The sequence below is a fragment of the Macrobrachium nipponense genome, chromosome 32 (assembly GCF_015104395.2).
Source record: "Macrobrachium nipponense isolate FS-2020 chromosome 32, ASM1510439v2, whole genome shotgun sequence".
NCBI lineage: Eukaryota > Metazoa > Arthropoda > Malacostraca > Decapoda > Palaemonidae > Macrobrachium > Macrobrachium nipponense.
The window spans coordinates 9,635,470-9,655,427 of record NC_061094.1 but is presented as its reverse complement, the minus strand read 5'-3'; the positions used below and the strand labels follow the sequence as shown (position 1 = coordinate 9,655,427).

Below are 19,958 nucleotides of genomic sequence, written 5' to 3'. Positions count from 1 at the left end.
CCACCCTCGCCTAAGAATTGATTCATAGCGCAACTGCCTTGAGGTTTTCCTTCTGTTACACCTTTCAAACATTTTCAATTTCAATTTCTGTTTCAGCGGTGAATGACCTCGTAGGTCCCAGTGTGTGGGATTGAATACATTCACTGACGCAGTCATTCCTGCGACAGACTCTACTCACTATGACATGATGGCAATTTGCAACAATAGTAGCCTTTTTGTCAGCGTTCAGAAATGGGACATTTTTCCCTCTTGTTCCATGCAACGACCCCAGAGTCTGCAATATGAACCCAATTCGAATGAACAGGTAGATCAGCCGAGGCGAGGCGCGTATATGCACGCGCAATATCATATTGCATGCACATGCATATGTATGTATTTGTGGCGCGTCAGCGAGGCGACAGATACTTCATCACTGACTGATTTCCTCCCAAATTCAATTGTTCCCGAAAGCTCTCCTTTTTCGCCAGCAACAAATTCTGTTCACCTGACGCAGTTCCGCCTCAGATTAGTGAATTAAGTCGAGTGTCAAAGAGAAATATATAAAATGTAGCCAAAAGTCCCATATAATATTAACAGTCTATAAAATTAAAATCCGAGTGGATCTGTCTTGTTTGTCCGCCCTGGGTGGGAGCAGGGTAGGTGAGGGATCGTGGAGGGTAGGGGAAACATGACACATCTAACCCTCCTGCAAACCTGTTTGTCCAAACCGGGGTGGGGGCTGGGTAGGTATTGGGATTGGGGAGGATAGGGGATACATGACACATCCACCTTCCTCCTGCAAACCTTTGTCCACTGCTGGGGGAGGTGGGCTTGGGTAGGTACTGGGATCAGGGAGGGTAGGGGAGACATGACAAATCCACCCTCCTGCAAACCTGTCTGTCTGCTGGGGGGTGGGGGATGGCCATCCTGGGTAGGTGTTGGGATCGGGGAGGGTAGGGGAGACATGTCACATCCTCCCTCCTACTGCAAACCTGTTTGTCCAAACCGGGGTGCGGTTGGGGTAGGTAACGGAGACATGGCAGCCAGCGCTGGGTTCCAGCGCAGTGTGGCACACACCATCAAGCTCGCAATAATATTAGTATTACTATTATTATTATTATTATTATTATTATTATTATTATTATTAGCACGATAAATACCATCATTTTAAAACTACTAAATGTATGTGCAACAATACATGCTTACTATTAAATAAAATATTTCTTTTAAAATAGCTTTTGCCAAATTGATTTACAGAAAGTAGACGAATGTCAATCTGAAAATGCTGGGAGTTATAACTATAGAGAATATAAGGAAGATGATTGACAGGATAAAGAACCGAAAGACGCTGAGAATTGATCGGATCACCGGTGAGAAGCAGCAGTAGTAGAGAGAGTGACAGCTGCATTGCATTCAGGGGCTGGCGAGAGTGAGGAAACTATACGTCTGTCAGGTTGGGGGAAATGTTGGAAAGAAATCAGTGGCAAGAATTAAGGCAGACGACCAATGAACTGACAGGAAAGAGTAATTTATGGTTATTTGAAAGGAGGCTGCCGGATCAGGGGGGTTGCTAATAAAAAGATTTTTAATTTTTTTTTTTTAAGTTTGAGAGTAAAATGAAAACCTATCATTCGTGGACTTACAGAATTAAAAGAGATGTTGTCACGTCTGTATCAGGTCTGGAAGATGTTAAAGATGTTAAGTTTGAGAGTAAAAAGAAAACCTATGTTATTCGTGGACTTACAGAATTAGGAAAGACTTCACATCTTTATCAGGTCTGGCAGAGATGTTGTTAAGTTTGAGAGTAAAAAGATACCTCTCATTCGTGGACTTACAGATTTAATTAAGAAAGATGTTGCATCTTTATCAGGTCAGGCAGATGTTCACGATGTATATATGGAAGAGAGTTGACAACGAATAAAAGCGGCACTGTAAATGTGAATTGTATGGTATATGAGGATATGAGAGTGGTGGCTGGCTTGGTGTGAAGGTGGACTCGCTTTATATCTACGTTTGGGTTTTAAGATTTTTACCAGATGGAGTGAAGGGAGAAGTCATGGAAAAGACATTAGAAGAAGTGCGCATTCGTAGGGAAAACGGGGTCATGAAGTGAGTGGGGAGTTGTTGCTTTTCAGGAGAAAAAATATTGACTAGTGATGTTGAAAGAAAGCTAAATGGACCAGCGAAAGTTAGTACATAAGTTTTAATGGAAGCCAAGAAGACGGAGAAATGAATATCAGAATGAACAATAGATGAAGGGAAATGCTGAGATAGTAGAAATTAAAAGTAATAAATGATAACAGAGGCGAATCACTGAATAGGTGAAGGAAATAAAGTAGCATCCTCTCGAGAAAGACGTTTTGAAGAGAGTTTGGCGACCTGTGGAAACAAAACTTGGAATGTATGAATGTATCGTTGAGCCAACTCATCCGTACGGAAGCGTATTTTGCATGTTGGATCCGTATATCAAGAATAGGTGGTAACTGTGGAGGTGAGCTGGGTTGCATGTTACGCAGAAAACGAAATGCTGAAAGAATGAGTGACAGAGAAAAAATCAGTTAATGGGAGAGAATAAGTTTATGAAATGTATGTATATATTAAACCCGAACATTGGGAAGAGGTGCTAGCTGTGCTGTTTGGAAGAGGTATACTGTAGTGCAGGGGGTTTACAATCGAGCAAAGGATAGGGTGTAAACAAAATAGAAATAGGGCGACCTTCTGTGTCTTGCATAGGTGTACGAAAGGTAGTCAGTCAGTTCATCTTTGGTGTAGTAGTTGATAACCGAATTTTAGAGCAGTCCTGCTTCACTCTGAGGTCAACGCTTGTTACGATGTAAGTGGCCAAGTGGAGACATTGTCGTCTTACTCCAGGATTTAGGAACTGCATAGCAATGTCGTAAACGATTTTAATGACTTCGAATTTGTCTCACTCGTGGACGACATTGATTTTGTTTGGCAATCTCAAATAACAGTGACACTTCCCGTCCTTCTTCTGCGCAGTATTCTGTTATGATGTTTATGGTGACCATTTTTACTTAAAACCTCTGAATATAGCTTACATTAACAGTTATTTAAGACTTCTTGTTACATTGATTGTCAATTAAGACTTCTTGATGTAAAATATTATTTTAAAATCAAAGACATCATCCTTCTTTTCTTTGATGTGAAATGAATAAGAATGCTAGACAAGCGCCTCTGTGGCGTGGTCGGCATGGTGTTGGCGTGCCGCCTCGTCGGCCGCTAGTTCGATTCTTGGGCATTCCATTGAGGTGTGTGAGATGTATATTTCTGGTGATAGAAGTTCACTCTCGACGTGGTTCGGAAGTCACGTAAAACCGTAGGTCCCGTTGCTGAATAACCTCTGGTTCCATGCAACGTTAAAACACCATACAAACAAACAAACAAACAAGAATGCTAGACCTTTTTATCTATAACTGTTTCATTACTTAAACCTCTACGCACAGCTTCAAGTAATTGTAATTTAAGACTTCTGAAAGGTAGAATATTTTCTCAAAACAAAAAGATACACATTCCTTCCTTTACTGTAAAATGAATAAGAATACTAAACCTTTGTTCATGTAGCTTTTTTTTTTCTCCATACAAAAAGATGGCGAACGCGGAGGAACAATCGTCCTGAAATCTCTGGTAGCTATGGATCGTGAGGAGTCGCCCACGAGGCTGGTGCCTCTAGTCCTGTCGGACGCAGAAGGACTTACGACGACCGCTACCATCACCGTCACGGTAGCTGACGTCAACGATAACGCCATGAAGCCTGCGACCAAAACAATCAAGGTCACGAAGTTTTCCGTGAGTGTTGGTGATCTCGTCTGCCATGTTAGAAGTGACTTCAGTGGTCATGGAAATTAACAATTTTCTTCTTTTTTTTACGTTAACGTCATAATTAGCACCCTGGGCCAGAGGGTACTTGACATCTTGACTGTTTGTCTTGTCGGGTTTTGTTAAAAGTGGAAGTGGTATGTGCTCCAATGATTTTAAAATGCTGAAAATATGAACCTGTAAGATAAGATGTAGGCCGTATGGCATATTATATCAAATTTTTTTTTATTCAATAGAATTTCCTCTTATATTTTTTTTCTTACCTCTAAATCTTTCAGTCTTAACTCAGACGTAATAAAATTATATTTTACCGAGCAAAGAGATGATGTTGGCCATGTGGAGCACTTTTATCAGTTTTTTTTTTTCATTTTGGGGGAGGGGGAGATTTCTTCTTTTTATTTTCTCTTATTATTAATCCTTCTACTATTAATCTTTCAGTGGTAACTCAAACGTAATACACTTATATTTTGCCGAACAAAGATAAGGTGTTAACCATGTGGAATATCTTAGCAATTTTTTTTTTTTGGGGGGGGGGGGGGTGTTGCTGGGGTTGTGAGGCGGAATTTCTTTTTTTCTTTTTATTTTCTCTTACTCTTAATCTTTCAGTGTTTACTAAGACGTCATATAATTTTATTTGACAGAACAATGTAAGGTGTTGGCCTCATGGAATATTATATAAGTTTTTCAGTTTATTTGGAATTTCCTCTGTTTATTTTCTCTTTCTCCTAATCTTCTCTCAGTCTAAACTTCCCATATTGATAGCTGATAAAAAGTCACGTTCAGTTAATCAATATCTGTGTAAGTGTGAAAAGTCACCAATGGAAAATCATGTTTTATTTAGGCATTTTGTATCAGAAAAAATCACACCGCTAAAAGTATCAAATTGCGCTTCATATTTCACAGGTGTTTCTCGACTTTTAAAAGCAGCCCTGCATTTGGTTAGTAGGTATTTGCTAGTCTTTGATAGGAGGCTACCCTTTTGGCGTTGTGCCCCGTAGCCGGGTTGCGCCGTCAGTGCACCTCATGATGTGCAATCTAGGCATTACTTAAGGTACTTTGCAGCGTCCCTTCGGGCCCTAGCTGCAACTACTTTCATTCCTTTTGCTGTACCTCCTTTCATAATCTCTTTCTCCCATCTTGCTGTCCACCCTCTCCTAATAATTTAGTCATAGTACAACTGCTTTGAGGTTTTCCTCCTGTTACGCCTTTCAGACCTTTTACTCTCAATTTGGCGTCTCAGTGCTGAATTACCTTAGTTGCCCCAGTACTTGGCATTATGCCTAAGATCTATAAACCTGGCGTTGTGGCACTGATTAATTTCAGATTCATCAGAGTTACTGGTTCTGTGACCCTGTGGTGTAAGAATACTACCACCGTAGGTCCTGCGTGTCGTAAAAGGCGGCTAAAAGGACAACTGCTGCCTTGTAATCTTACTTTTTAGTCAAGGTTAGGCCACCCGCCAATACCTGTGGAAACTGCTGCGTTGCAGTGGACTTTTTAGTCAAAGGCGAGGCCCACCGTCAATAAGTTGTGGAACTGCTGCCTTGTAATCTTACTTTTTAGTCAAAGGCTAGGCCCACTGCCAATAACTGTGAACACTGCTGCCTTGCAAGTCTTACTTTTTAGTCAAAGGCTAGGCCACCCGCCAATACCTGTGGAAACTGCTGCCTTGCAGGTGGACTTTTTAGTCAAATGCTACGCCCACCGTCAGTAAGTGTGGAAACTGCTGCCTTGCAGTCTTACTTTTTAGTAAAAGTCTAGGCCCACTTCCAATACCTGTGGAAACTGCTGCCTTGCAGGTGGATTTTTTAGTCAGAAGCGAGGCCCACCGACAATAACTGTGGAAACTGCTGCCTTGCAGTCATACTGTTTAGTAAAAGTCTAGGCCCACCACCAATAACTGTGGAAACTGCTGCCTTGTGGGTGGACTTTTTAGTCAAATGCTATGCCCACCGTCAATAAGTGTGGAAACTGCTGCCTTGCAGTCTTACTTTTTAGTAAAAGTCTAGGCCCACCGTCAATAAGTGTGGAAACTGCTGCCTTGCAGTCATACTGTTTAGTAAAAGTCTAGGCCCACCACCAATAACTGTGGAAACTGCTGCCTTGCAGTCACTGTTTAGTAAAAGTCTAGGCCCACCACCAATAACTGTGGAAACTGCTGCCTTGCAGTCACTGTTTAGTAAAAGTCTAGGCCCACCACCAATAACTGTGGAAACTGCTGCCTTGCAGTCACTGTTTAGTAAAAGTCTAGGCCCACCACCAATAACTGTGGAAACTGCTGCCTTGCAGGTGGACTTTTTAGTCAAATGCTATGCCCACCGTCAATAAGTGTGGAAACTGCTGCCTTGCAGTCTTACTTTTTAGTAAAAGTCTAGGCCCTCTTCCAATACCTGTGGAAACTGCTGCCTTGCAGGTGGACTTTTTAGTCAAAGGCGAGGCCCACCATCAATAAGTGTGGAAACTGCTGCCTTGCAGTCTTACTTTTTAGTAAAAGTCTAAGCCCACTTCCAATACCTGTGGAAAATGCTGCTTTGCAGGTGGACTTTTTAGTCAAAAGCTAGGCCCACCACCAATAAGTGTGGAAACTGCTGCCTTGCCGTCTTACTTTTTAGTAAAATTCTAGGCCCACTGCCAATAAGTTGAAACTGCTGCCTTGCAGGTGGACTTTTTAGTCAAAGGCTAGGCCCACCGTCAATAACTGTGGTTGATGACAGAAAGGGGATGCTTTCGTAAAAACCCCTTTGCCAAACAAGAAACCATGCCTGATGTTGTAAGGAAGGCAGTGGAGAAGGCGCATCAGGCAACCAACCCCTTAATGTAGGGATAACGGTGAGAAGGAAGAAGACTGGATCTAAATAAAAATGTTGCAAAAGTCTCTCTGTCTAGATAAGTTGTCTAAATTTATTTATCTATTGGTCATCCTTTTATTCTACTGAATATTTACTATTACAAGGCTGATTGCGCACGCTACGCTGCGCTGGAACCCTTGCACTGCCCATCATATCTCTTCTCCCCTCCTGATCCCCTACCTGCCCAGCCCACACCCGGGGCGGACAAACGAGAAACGTCTACTCTGATTTTATTATTACAAGATAGATAAGTGTTCATGAATTCAAGTTATTCATTTTGATGGCTTTTTGAACAGGAATAAAGCTTTATATGTTTCAGTACGTTTCAGTATTCTCTTATATGAAAGGGAATTCACCTTTTCCCTCGATGGAAGCCGACTGCTCTCTCATTACTTCACGGAAAGTTCGTTGCCACCGACACATCGCACGCCCCCGCCCCCTAATGCGAAAGAGCCAATTAAAACTTTACGTCATTTTCCAGCTCGATTTCAGGAAATTATGAAACCATAAAAAGCTAGAAAACATTAGCCGAACTTCTTCGACGCAATCGAGTTTTCTGTGCAGCATATAATGCCATGTGAAACTCTCAGCCTCCCCTGAAACTCTCAGTCGCTTTACATGAAATTTTCAGCCACGACCCGCTTGGTCCTGTGTTGTTGGCACGATCATGGCTAATTTCAACCTTGAATAAAATAAAAAAGAAAGAGAATAGAGGGCTGCAATTGGGTAAGTTTGATGATTGGAGTGTGGATGATCAACATACCAAATTGCAGCCCTCTAGCCTCAGTAGTCTTTAAGATCTGAGAACGGACAGACAAATAGCCATCTCAATAGGTTTTTAAAGAAAACTGAAATCTTGTATTTTAAACAGAACCTTAAAACGGACCATAAGACGAACGCGATGCAAAGAAAATCCTGCGAAAACGTACAACGGACAAAGCAACAGCAAATATTAAACAAAAACAACGAAAGAGTTAGAAATACAAAAGGGAGTTTCCAAAAATGCCTAAATAAACAAGAGCACTGTCTCGATTTAAAAAAAAAAATAATAATAACAAAGTATTTTTTCAGAAATTCCTAAATAACAGAGGCAACTGTCCTCGATTTAAAAAAAAAAATAATAATAACAAAGTAAATAAAAAAACGACTGAATCCGATAAAGAGCGACTCTCCTTCCTCGCTGATTCTGCAGAAGAGTGACTTTTTCCAAGAGTTTCGGCAGACTTTACTCGAAAACAAACCATAAACTCCTTGGTACCAACCACTTTTGATAAGTAACGAAAAGAAAAATTCATAGTCGCCGAATCGCCATTCAATTGTGGAGAGTTTCTTTAACTTCATCAGATGAAAGCAAAGAGCATCGCAATTTTGAACAGAACAAAATACTAAATTGAAAAAATCGCAATTTTGGACAGAAAAAAGAAACTTCGTTAAAAAAAAAAATGGCAATTTTGATACAGAAAAGAAGACTAAGTTGAATAAAATTCGCTATTTTGAACAGAAAAGAAGACTACATTGAAAAATATTCGCTATTTTGAACAGAACAAAACTACGTTGAAAAATATTCGCTATTTTGAACAGAAAAGAAGACCTAAATTGAAAAACATTCGTTATTTTGAAAAAAAAAAAAAAAAAAAAAAAGACAACGTTGAAAAAAATATTAAGTGAACAATAATGATTTCAATCTATGCTGAAAGGATGAAGGATGAATGGTATATTAAGTAAATAATATTAATAATAACACAGAAAGCCATATTTTGGCTACAAGTTCCTCACGAAGGATATTTTACAAAGAAAGTTTAAAAAAGAAATCCCAGTATACCATGTATTGGCTGCCATTTTTACTGTTTTAATAAAAAAAATGCGGGGAGCAACATGATTCATAGTTGAACTTAGATGGACAAATAAATATAGTGCCCGGGTTAAGTTGGTACCCGACAGAGGACGGAGTGCCCAAAAGGGCTGTGTGGAAACCAGTGCCAGACTTCAGGGCGCAAATATAGGCCAGTTTAGTAGTGATTAATGAGGTAGAGAGCCGAGTTTTCTTTGCTAAGAGTACTGTTTAATCGTGAATGGTGAATCAAAACATTGATATAGAAAAATATTTGTATATTTTCGACACATTTGAGGGTTTCGTAATAAACCACTAAGTTAGACACCCACGTGTTCATAGCAAACAAACTTAGCTAGTTAACTCAAATTAAGCCAAGGGCAGGTACGACCAATATTTTGCAAACTCACTGAAGATTTCACCCATGAAAATAAGCTTAATGTTTATGGCTTGCCATACAGGGAAATGTCAGCCATGTAAGTAGAAGTTTATTTTTCTGGAGAAGGATTTGGGAGGCTGTGCTGGAAAAAGTCGATCCTGGTTTGACGAAATGGCGTAAGCCATTTTTCCCCCCATTCTGGAAAAATAGGCTCCAAGATTAGGATATTATTCAGAGCTCCTACTTAGCTCATCTTTTGAGAACATTCGGTTGGAAAAGGGGACAACTTAGACAGCTGAAATTTTTATATGTTACAGAGTATCAAAAACTGAGACATTTTTGCTGGAAAACTCAAAAACTTAAAAGAAAATTGGGATACACCTGTGTCAAAAAGACGGACGAATTAAAGTATAGTTTTGTCTTAGAAGTGATGCATATCCTCCGTGATTCTTAGGAGGATAAAAGTTCGCTTAGGATCGAAAAACAATCTGTAGAAATGTCTTAAGAGCTTTCAGGAGCTGTATCAGAAACTCGTGTTCATAATAACAGCTCCAAATGACAGACGATTAGTCAGGCCAAGAGCAATTGTGGTTTGAGCTAGGAAGAGTTCTGTGTATGTCAAACTGTTCGAGAAGTAATCAAAGGTATAAAAATGAGAGGGCAATTATATTATTATTATTATTATTATTATTATTATATTATTATTATTATTATACAGATGATGAGTAGCCGTTTGTAGGTATTTCCTAATTTTCCTGGATAGCAGAGCATGTGGATTTAGTGTAAAAGTCAACAGTGGTTCAGTGTTTTAGTAGAATAATAAAGATAGCATTCATATATTTGTTACTGCATTCATAAGCTGCTGAACGAATATTATACAGCATATGCCATTATCTAAGCTTACCCTGCCCTCATAGTTCCTCAGTGGACGAGCGGGTTGCATACTCTCCTACCAATCAGGTAGCCCGAGTTCGCTTCCCGCTGCTGCCAGTGAGGAACCAGAGAATATTAATTTCTGGTGATTAGAAATTCATTTCTCGATATAATGCAGTTCGGATCCCACAATAAGCTGTAGGTCTATCCCGTCGCTAAGTAACCAATTGGCTCCTAGCCCCGTAAATAAAAATCTAATTCTCCGTGCCGGCCCCAAGAGAGCTGTTAATCAGCTCAGTGGTCTGATTAAACTAACATATATATATATATATATATATATATATATATATATATATATATATATATATATATATATATATCACACGTGCGGCAAACGTTCGAATTTGTTAACATCGTAGGGGGGGTTGGATATCGATTCTAATTACAGATACCCGAGTTCGATGGTGATTTGTAAGGCCGGAGTCGGTATAAACTTATTACCTCACTTGTTAGTCGAATCGATAACGTCACTGAAGTCCTGATTTCTCCTCTGTCCACTGGGCGCTGTTTCGAATCCACGAGAGGACGAAATTATTATCAACTGAAAAATTCCCCTTCGGTTTACATAAATGAAAATATATTAATTCCCGAGGGTAGAGCGAAATGTTGGATATTTAAAGGTACATTTGAATCTCGAATAATTGATATGAATCACGGTGATGTGATAATCATTCATATTATATATATATATATATATATATATATATATATATATATATATATATATATAATTTTTTTTCTTCATGAGGATCTTGTTTCGTTCCCTCAGGAGGCAACCGGGTCACTATCCCTCGGCCGCATATATGTAGATGACCCGGATGACTGGGACTCCGCAGAGAAGACTTGGGCCTGGAATCAGAAGCCCCACAACCTATTTTCACTTGATGAGCATTCTGGACGCATTCACATGCATGGGAATGCCTCAGAGGGAAAGTAAGTATGCACTCATAACAATACGTGTCTCGACTTCCTACATCTATGTTCTCGAAGTCTGACTTCAATGAGATAACACAGCGCTTGGAGAATATAATGACTCACATAGAGGATTTCCTTGTTCTGTACATAGTAAGGAATATTTACTTATATAGTAAGGAATATTTGCTTATGTAGTAAGGAATATTTACTTAAAACCCACGTTGCGTTAACTTTCGAATGAGAGATCTGTCAGTTGAATTACAACATTGATAACAAATAAATCATTGCTTTAGTTAGGCATTTGCAAGATTAATTTATGTCTAGTTTTAAAAAGACTTTCACAGATTCATCTTTGTGAATCATAAAACTTTTCTTCATCGCCAAATACCTATTATTTGAGATATATAGTTCCAGATATTTTCAGCATGTTAACAGTGATTTTACTTTACCTGCCTATTGTAGTCCCTGATGTAAATATATCCCATTTATGAAGCTGAAACAATACATTTGATTAGTTCATTGGTGTCAAGGCTTCACCCAACAACACAACAACAACGGATGGAAGCCTCCTTTTGTTTAATGTTTGATATGCATTCTATGCATGGTAAAGCTTGCAGTCTCTCTCTCTCTCTCTCTCTCTCTCTCTCTCTCTCTCTCTCGTGATGGCAGTTTTGATATTCCCAAATCTTGATGAGACAGCAGTCGTCTCATTCCCACGAAGTGAAAAAGAGTCACTCTGTGAATGAATTTCTAACAAGCGACGCGCGAGAGATATCCCCGAATTGGAGGAAATTCATTAAATCTGTTATTGAGACATAGCTCTCGTATTAGCATATGATGGTCCCCGCATCCATATATTAACGCAGTCAGCTTCGTGGGATGTTCCGGATTCTCTCTAAGTGTGTCGACTAAAGCTCTGAATTTTCCGGTGTGCCTTGCGTGACTGTCAGTTTTTTTTTGTTTTTTTTTTTTTTTTTTTTATTTTTTTTTTTGTTTTTTTTTATTTTTTTTGGCGGTAGAATTTCTCTGAAAATAAAGATCGTCTGTTTCCTCCCACTAATGAATCTTAAATATCCCATTCTTCTGTTAAGGACACCATCATTTAACCAGAAGTTTAGCAAAGGGGAAATAATCATCTTTGGATATTGACCGGAGTTCTCTCAAAATCTGCCATTAACATCACAGCTCCGTCAGGGGCTAGTGTCGTGAGCGCACCTCACGCGATACACTGTAGGCATTACTTCGGCCCCTAGCTGCAACCCCTTTCATTCCTTTTACTGCACCTCCTATCTTATTCTCTTTCACCTTACTCTCCACCCTATCCTAGCAGTGGATTCATAATGCAGCTGCGAGGTTTTTACACCTTTCATACATTTCACACCTATTTACCGTAAATTTCCGTCTCAGCGTCGAATTGCATGACCTCATGGGTCCGAGCGCTTGGCGCCTGACCTAAATTCTGTATTCTCTTCTATCAACATCACAGGTACCTGCTACGGTTTTTGGTGAGCGACCCCACCCACGGGCAGGTGAACGTCCCAGCGAACGTCACTGTGACGATATCCAACATCCCCACGGGACTCCGTCAGCTGTGCTGTCCCTCTCACGATCACCTCACATTCTCCAGAGGCCCTCGTCACCGTGGATCAGGTGAGAAGGGTCTCGTTGTTTTTGGTAAGGGCGACTACAAAAGTGACGGGGACGAGTAGGCGAATATGGTATGGAACAGCAAGAACACGCGCGCCTCCCCAAACAGACCTGCACAAACACAGATTATATATATATATATAGATATATATATAGATATATATATATTATATATATATATATAGATATATATATATTATTATATTATAATTTGTGTGTGTGTGTATATATGTATATATGAAAAAACCGAATCGTGCTTCTCAGTTATCAATTAAAGGATCCACAGTACTGTTCCTGTTTAGCGAGACGAAATATCTATATCTATACAGGTATATCTCGTCTGGCTATACGAGAATATGGCTATGAATCCTTCTGTTGATATATATATATATATATATATATATATATATATATATATATATCTATATATATATAAGTCATATCACATTACCGTGATTCATATACATATATCGAGCTACAATGTCCTTTAATATCTAATTCGCTCTACCTCGGATATATATATATATATATATATATATATATGTGTGTGTGTGTGTGTTAAAGACAATACTTCATTTCGCGAACCCTACGTAGTCTGACGGGGCATATATATTCCATGAACAACTGGCCTTCATTGAAAACTATTTTATATAGCTAAGTATCTTTTCTTTCCTCTCTCCAATGTGAGCTATGCCCCCCACCCCCCAAATCCTTGCCCGACCACCCATTAGAAATAGTACAGAAATAAGTTCAGAATCCCTTACATGAATGACATCAAGAGGACTGCTGGAAACACGCAGAAACCACCCTCTAATTTCTGGCAATCCAAATGCCTACCATCGGCTCTGCGGGCACTAATGTTCCTGGAAGAGAAAAATCCACAGGAATTGGCGTATAAACGAGATACCTGGAGAGCGGCGTGATGAAATCTAATGCGCTGGAATTACCCACCGCGAAGAAAAATGGAAACCAATGGTAAGCACGACGCTCAGATCAACATTTGTCCATTTTTTAGTTGTACATTAAACCACTTGAATTGTAAGCTTGGATGCCTCGGAGATCTGTGTCATAATAGAATAGAATGTAGAATTTAGCCAAAGGCCAATACCCCGTAGGAGGGTTGTGCTGTCAGTGCACCTCACGCGGTGCACTGTAGGTATTGCTTAAGGTTCTTTGAAGCATCACTTCGCCCCCTAGCTGCAACCCCTCTCATTCCTTTTACTCTACCTCCTTTCATATTCTCCTTCTTCCCTCCTCTAACAATTAATTCATAGTGCAACTGCTTTGAGGTTTTCCAACTGGTAAACCTTTCAAACCATTTTGCTTTTTATTTCCGTTCCACAGCTAATTAGCCTCATAGGCCCCAGCGCTTTGCCTTTGGCCTGAATTCTACGTTCTGTTCTATTCTATTGTTATGCAGATTTGTAACAATATAAATGGTTCAGTTATTTGAGTGAAAATGGACAAATGTTGATATGAGAGCCATACTTACCAGTGGTTTCCATTTTTCTTCGTGGTGGGCGTTTCCAGTGACACTTTAAGATTTTATCACACCGCTTTCCAGGAATCTCGTTTACCCCCAATTCCTGTCCATTTTTTTCCAGCTATTTCTTTTTTTTAAGTTTTCCGAGCATTAGTGCCCTCATAGCCGATGGTATTTGTGTTGACAAAAATGAAAGGATGGTTTCTACGTAGTAACATTATTCCTCTTGATGTTATATTCAGGCAAGAGAATTTGAATCTGTATGTATCCGTAGGGGGACAGTTCCATCAGTACACCTCATGTGGAGCCCTATAGGAATTACTTAGGGCTCTTTGCAGCGTCCTTCAGCCCAAATAATTTTACTGTACCTTCGTGCATATTCTTTTTCCTCCATCTCTCTTTCCAACCTCTCTTGACGATTGATTCATAGCGCAACTGCTTTGAGGTTTTTCTTCCTGTTAACACCTTTCAAACCTTTTTAGTATGTTTCCCTTTCATCGCTGAATGACCTCGTAGGTCCCGGCGCTTGGCCTTTGGCCTAAATTCTATAATCCAATCCAAAGGCCAATCGCTGGGACCTGTGAGGCCATTCAGCTGTGAAACGGAAATTGACGGTAAAAAAAAAGTTTGAAAGGTGTAACAGGAGGAAAACCTCAAAGCAGTTGTACTGTGAATCAATTGTTAGGAGAGGCTGGACAGTAAGAGGGAAGAAAGAGAATACGAAAGGAGGTATAATAAAATGACCTCTTAGGTCCCAGCGCTTGTCATTTGGCCTAAATCTTGTATATCCCTGTCGATTTCTGTGCGATTTTTGTTGGTGCTGGCTCACATTGGAGGTAGAAAAGAAAAGTTATTGGGCTTTATAAGATACTTTTTAATGAAGGATAATTGCTTACAGGAATACTTCAAATGCTCTGTCGTTTTACCCAGAGGTCGTAAATTTGGGTTTCATCTCAATCGAACCTTTGTTAGAAATATCATGGTAATTGAAGAAATAAGTGTAGAATATCGACATGGTTAATTATCCTTATAGCGTGAACTTATACCTCGTGGTATTTCTGATGATTATTGGGTCGAGGAAAGGAATTCTTGTATACAAAACCATTAACAGAATTTCTTTTTCTGACCTAGTAATCTATCCGTAATAATAAAATCCGAGTGGATCTTTCTTGTTTGTCCACCCCGGGTGGGGGCGGGACATCCACCCTCCTCCTGTAAGCCTGTTTGTCCGCCGCGGGTGGTGGCGAGGTAGATAAGCGATCGAGAGGGTAGGGGAGTCATGACGGGAAGCTCCGGGTTCCAGCGCAGCGTAGCGGGTGTCATCAAGCTCACCATTGATAATATCACACATGAAATGCAAGTGTAGGGCATATGTAAAACTAAACTTATCGATATTCTACGCTCAAATCTTTAGCTACCATGATATTTCTAGTAAAAATTTGATTGACGCCAAACTATTTTACGAGCCCTGAGTAAAAGTCAGGGCGTGTCAAACCTACAAAATACGTTGTTGTTGTTGTTAGGGGGTTAGGAAAGCCCTATGAATAAGCTTAAAAAGCTCTGAAAAAGGTGTTTGGCGTTGAGTTCAAGATACAGGAACTTTAGGTTAGGATGGGATATATTTATTAGAATGAAAATGTAAAAAAATAAATAATATGCATATTAAACAGTACGGAACAATTATTTCTAATAAAATATGCGTATTTATTTTAATTTTCGTCAGTGAAACCATGTTCTATTCGACCGTGGATTTTAAACACGCGCCACGAGTAAGCTGGATGTCGGATCACACCTTGTTTAAATGCGAAATTCCTGAACTAGAATTTCGCACGAGGTCATTCCATGTGTTTAAGGACGCAGTGAAATTCCCCCTCTAGGATCGGATTCCAAGATGTCAATATTTCATCCACATTCCCCCAATCCAGACATTGAATTTCTCTGCCTTTGATGCGATATATTATTACAGTTTCAATTATTCCCTGTATTGAATTCATACGACTGAGCTGAAATGACCGCCCCATGCTACGCTGGTTTTATTTTAATATAAAACGACCATTGAACGACAAAAACATTATTTGAAACGCATTGCTCCTCTCATTTTCAGGTTTTTCAGAACCATGCTGGAAAGGTCAGCAAATGGCGTCAAAGCCTAATCATTTTACATCAAGAGGAGTATACTATATGTATTTTTACCAATTATGCATTTAAGAGATTCTGTATTAAAAAGAAACCTCGCTTAAGATGATATGTGTGAGGTTCTTATCATCTTTATAAGTGGGTTTTTGGAAGCCACGAAAAATCTGGAAGTCAGGTTTAATTCACTTGAATATCTGAGCTGTTTTGTTAACATGCCAATAAAAATTATAGGTTCCTTTATTATTTGCGATATTGTTTTTCATTTACAAATGCTCCGCAGGGAGTAGTGCCATCAGTGCACCTCGCGCGCCGCACTGTAGGCATGAAATTAGGTTCTTTGCAGTGTCCCTTTGGCAATAACTGCAACCCCTTTCACTCCTTTTACTGTACCTCCATTCATATTCTCTTTCTGCCATCATATTTCCCACCCTCTCCTGTTACACCTTTTCAAACCTCCCTTACTTTCAGTTTCATTTTCAGCACTGAATGAACTGGTTCACTTAAGGTAGATTCTTGGGTGAGCCCTATACCTGCGAGACGTTTGTTTGGTCGCCGCTGATTGGCTGGGAACTGCCTACCTCCCGGTACCAGCCAATCAGCGCCGCCAAACAAACGTCTCGTAAGCATAGGGCTCATCCAAGAATTACCTTACAGCTATAGTAAGTCGCAGCGCTGGGACTCTGACCTCAATTTTATATTGCATTTCCAATTCATAATGAAATGATGACGTTGATAAACCCGCGAGGCGTGGGATGTATCTCGTGAGGTGTGTGTCAGTTAACGAGATATATTATCGGAAATAACTGAGTTACATCGCAAATTAATTATGGAAATGCGCGTCGCTTAATAGTGCGTATCATTCACAGTGCCTAAATTGAAAATACAAACAGTTGAGTCTATCTCTAAGGTCATGAAAGCCAGGTAAGATTACCACACCTTTTGGATCGTATTTCAAAGAAGATTTACACTCCATGTCACCTCATTAACAGTTATTTTAGGAATTCCCTCTTGAATGTATGAAGATGAAGTGCATTTCTTAAAATGTTCTCTTAAATACAAGTCAAAATGCTATCCGAAATAATATATTTTTTTATGATACACGTTTTTATTTATTATATACCCTGCTATATCCCTCCTTCTCTTTGTACTTTTGACCTCAGACCCTCCCCTCTGCAAGCTGATTGCAAAAGAGAACTGAAGCATTTGATTCATAAATCGGGCGCCTCCCCCTCCCACCTTCTTCTCCCGCCCCCCCCCCCCCCCCCCCCCCCCGCCACCTTCATATGAAATCCTTGCTTTGTCCCGACTACCAAAATGGCAGAACTACGATCATAAATTTGTCCTTCTCTTTTCATCCATGGCAGAGTCCTTTTCCTAAGTGTCCTTTGATAGCTCATATCTTTCGTGTCTGTGTTTCAACCATTAAGCATTATCTGACCTCTTTGTAAGCGTAGAAAGTTCCCCATTGGACGAGTGGGTTGCCTACTCGCCTATCGATCTGGTAGCCCGAGTTCACTACCCGCTGCTGCCGGTGAAGACCCAGAGGAATTTATTTGTGGTGATTAGAAATTCATTTCTCGATGTAATGTGGTTTTCGGATCCCACAATAAGCTGTAGGTCCCGTCGCTAAGTAACCAATTAGTTCCTATCCACGCAGATAAAGATCAATTCTTCGGGCTCAGCCCTAGGAGAGCTGTTAATCAGCTCAGTGGTCTGGTTAAACAAGATAGACTTAACTTTTTGTAGGTGTAAAATTGAATGACAGAATAGGTTGATTACTCAAAAATCATGTATAGAGTAAACCTTTCACTAACACACAACATCAGGTGTCATTCTTAGAAATCATCGCTTTGGAGTAGTTTCCGTAATTTTTTTTTTTTTTTAAGAATGGTATGAAGTCCAATCTTCATTACCAGTTACAGCAACTATAGTTTTTTTACGTTAATGGTAAGATTAGAAAAGTCGATGCAGTGTGATGTGTGGATTCCGATGCTCTCAAGATTTAGTAAGACATTTGTGCTGTATATAAGTTACAGATATATTCTAATTATTTTCAACTCAATTCTGATAATCTGATGCTCGTTAGTTTATTGCTGCATTCAGGCGCCGTATCCTCTGCCTTAATATTTCTGACACTCACTTCTCAACTTTTGCTTTTCTGTACTGACTAAGTGAATCACTTATTCGTATTTGTCTGTAAATCATTTCTATTGATTTTTTTTTTTCTGGGATTCTGTCATGTGGAAGTTTATCAAATGAGTAAGTTAAGATTCGTGTGAAATAGGAGAAAATGGCTATTTAGTTAACTAAGGAAGCTTCCTCAGAATAAAATGGCCATATCTGAATCAAGAGAAAACATTGGAAAGAGAAAATGGAATTTTAATTGATAAAGATACAAGAACTGTGATTGATAGTGCTCGTCAAATTTCCAGGAAATGTGTACAACATTTTTTAAACCCTTTTCATAGATTCTTCTAAATTTACGACCATAATCGATGACATTGCAGGGAAGAGTTGAGCAATATAGAAATAAAATACCAATGGCACTGAGGCCTTACAAAATGTGAAATAATTCTCCCTTATGGGTGTAGTGCCGTCATTGTACTTCACGTGGTGCACTGTAGGCATTACTTAAGGTTCTTATGCAGCGTCCCTTTGGCCCCCCCTCCCCCTTCCCCCCCCCCGCCCCTTGTACTTGAAAACCCTGGTTTCATTTCCTATTTTACCTGTACCTCCGTTCATATTCTCTTCCTTCCATCTAACTGTCCACCTCTCCAACATTTGATTCAAAGTGCAACTGCTTTGAGGTTTTCCTCCCTGTCAATTTCCCTTTCAGCACTGAATGACCGCTTATGTTCCAACACTTGGCTTTTGGCATGAATTCTATATTCTTCTAAGCACGGATTCTACGAGTATAAGCACTAAATGGTTTAGTCGAAGTTCGAATCTCTTCGAAATAGTACTAAAGGAAGATGGCCAGACAGGATATCTATCGATAACTTTGTAGATTATAATTGGTATTTGTTTTTCTTGAAGGTTAAGGCCTCAGAAGACTACAGAACAATATTTCAGTGGCCAGAAGCACGTAACTCAAATACGCCCATTATTGTAGCTGTAATGTAGTTAAAGTTGTAAAGGCAATATCTTTCTTTAGTAATCTGATGTAAGTCTTATTGTATGTTCCAAAATACTCCAAGTCAAAATAACAATATATATGGTTATGTATCTACATCATTAATGGAGTAGACGCAGACCTGTTACCCTTAAGCCCAGCAACCGTTTTATTTTACAATTAGGAGGTTATAAGGTGCTCTCTTGTTTTCACGGTTAAAATTCGGGTCGTTTGTGAAGGTCAAAAACAAAAAGGGTTCAAAGACAGCGCCCTGAGGAATGTTCAGGCAAGATATAGTTCTAGTCTCATCAAGACAGTGAAGACTAAGTTAGCATAACTTCCAACCCCTAGTTGACGAAATTTGTTTGAACAAGTCAAGACTCTCATCCAATGTAAGGGGTTATTTGGCATAGAGCAAGTTAGATCTTAAAGGCCAACAAATATGCTCACATGTTTCACGAAATATTTCTTGTTCGAATGATATTAGTATTCGGAAGTGCTTAGAAAGATATGAATATGTGATGAGTGGTTCTAGTTTGCTTCCACATTAGGTACAGCCTTACTTTTTTTTATCTTTTTGAAGGGCACGAGATTCTCACCTCTTGACCTTCTGAGAACCTCGGTGATTTCTCTCGCTGGAGTGGACGTGTCCGTGGTGTCCTTGGAAGGGGATCCTGTCAACGTTCCCAACGCCAACAAGAGATCCTACGGGACTCGCCTGTGGCTCTCAGCGCGCCCTGTTCATCCTCTGGATCAGCTGCTACTTTTGCACAGACTTCAGGTAGCATTATTCTATTTTTGTTCTTAATGTCAGTAATATCTGGGTCACTACTGATTCTCAGGCGTTTATGAATAGG

At 39.7% G+C, this 19,958-nt stretch overlaps 1 protein-coding gene across 1 annotated transcript in view; it reads left to right on the top strand.

Moving 5' to 3' along the window:
• Window positions 1-19,958, top strand: part of LOC135207194 (putative neural-cadherin 2) — a 106,736-nt gene that overhangs the window by 42,040 nt on the left and 44,738 nt on the right. The window contains 6 exon segments of the mRNA XM_064238765.1: window positions 3,587-3,786; window positions 10,578-10,741; window positions 12,210-12,294; window positions 12,296-12,373; window positions 15,958-15,981; window positions 19,685-19,882. Coding sequence (XP_064094835.1) covers window positions 3,587-3,786; window positions 10,578-10,741; window positions 12,210-12,294; window positions 12,296-12,373; window positions 15,958-15,981; window positions 19,685-19,882 — 749 coding nt within the window.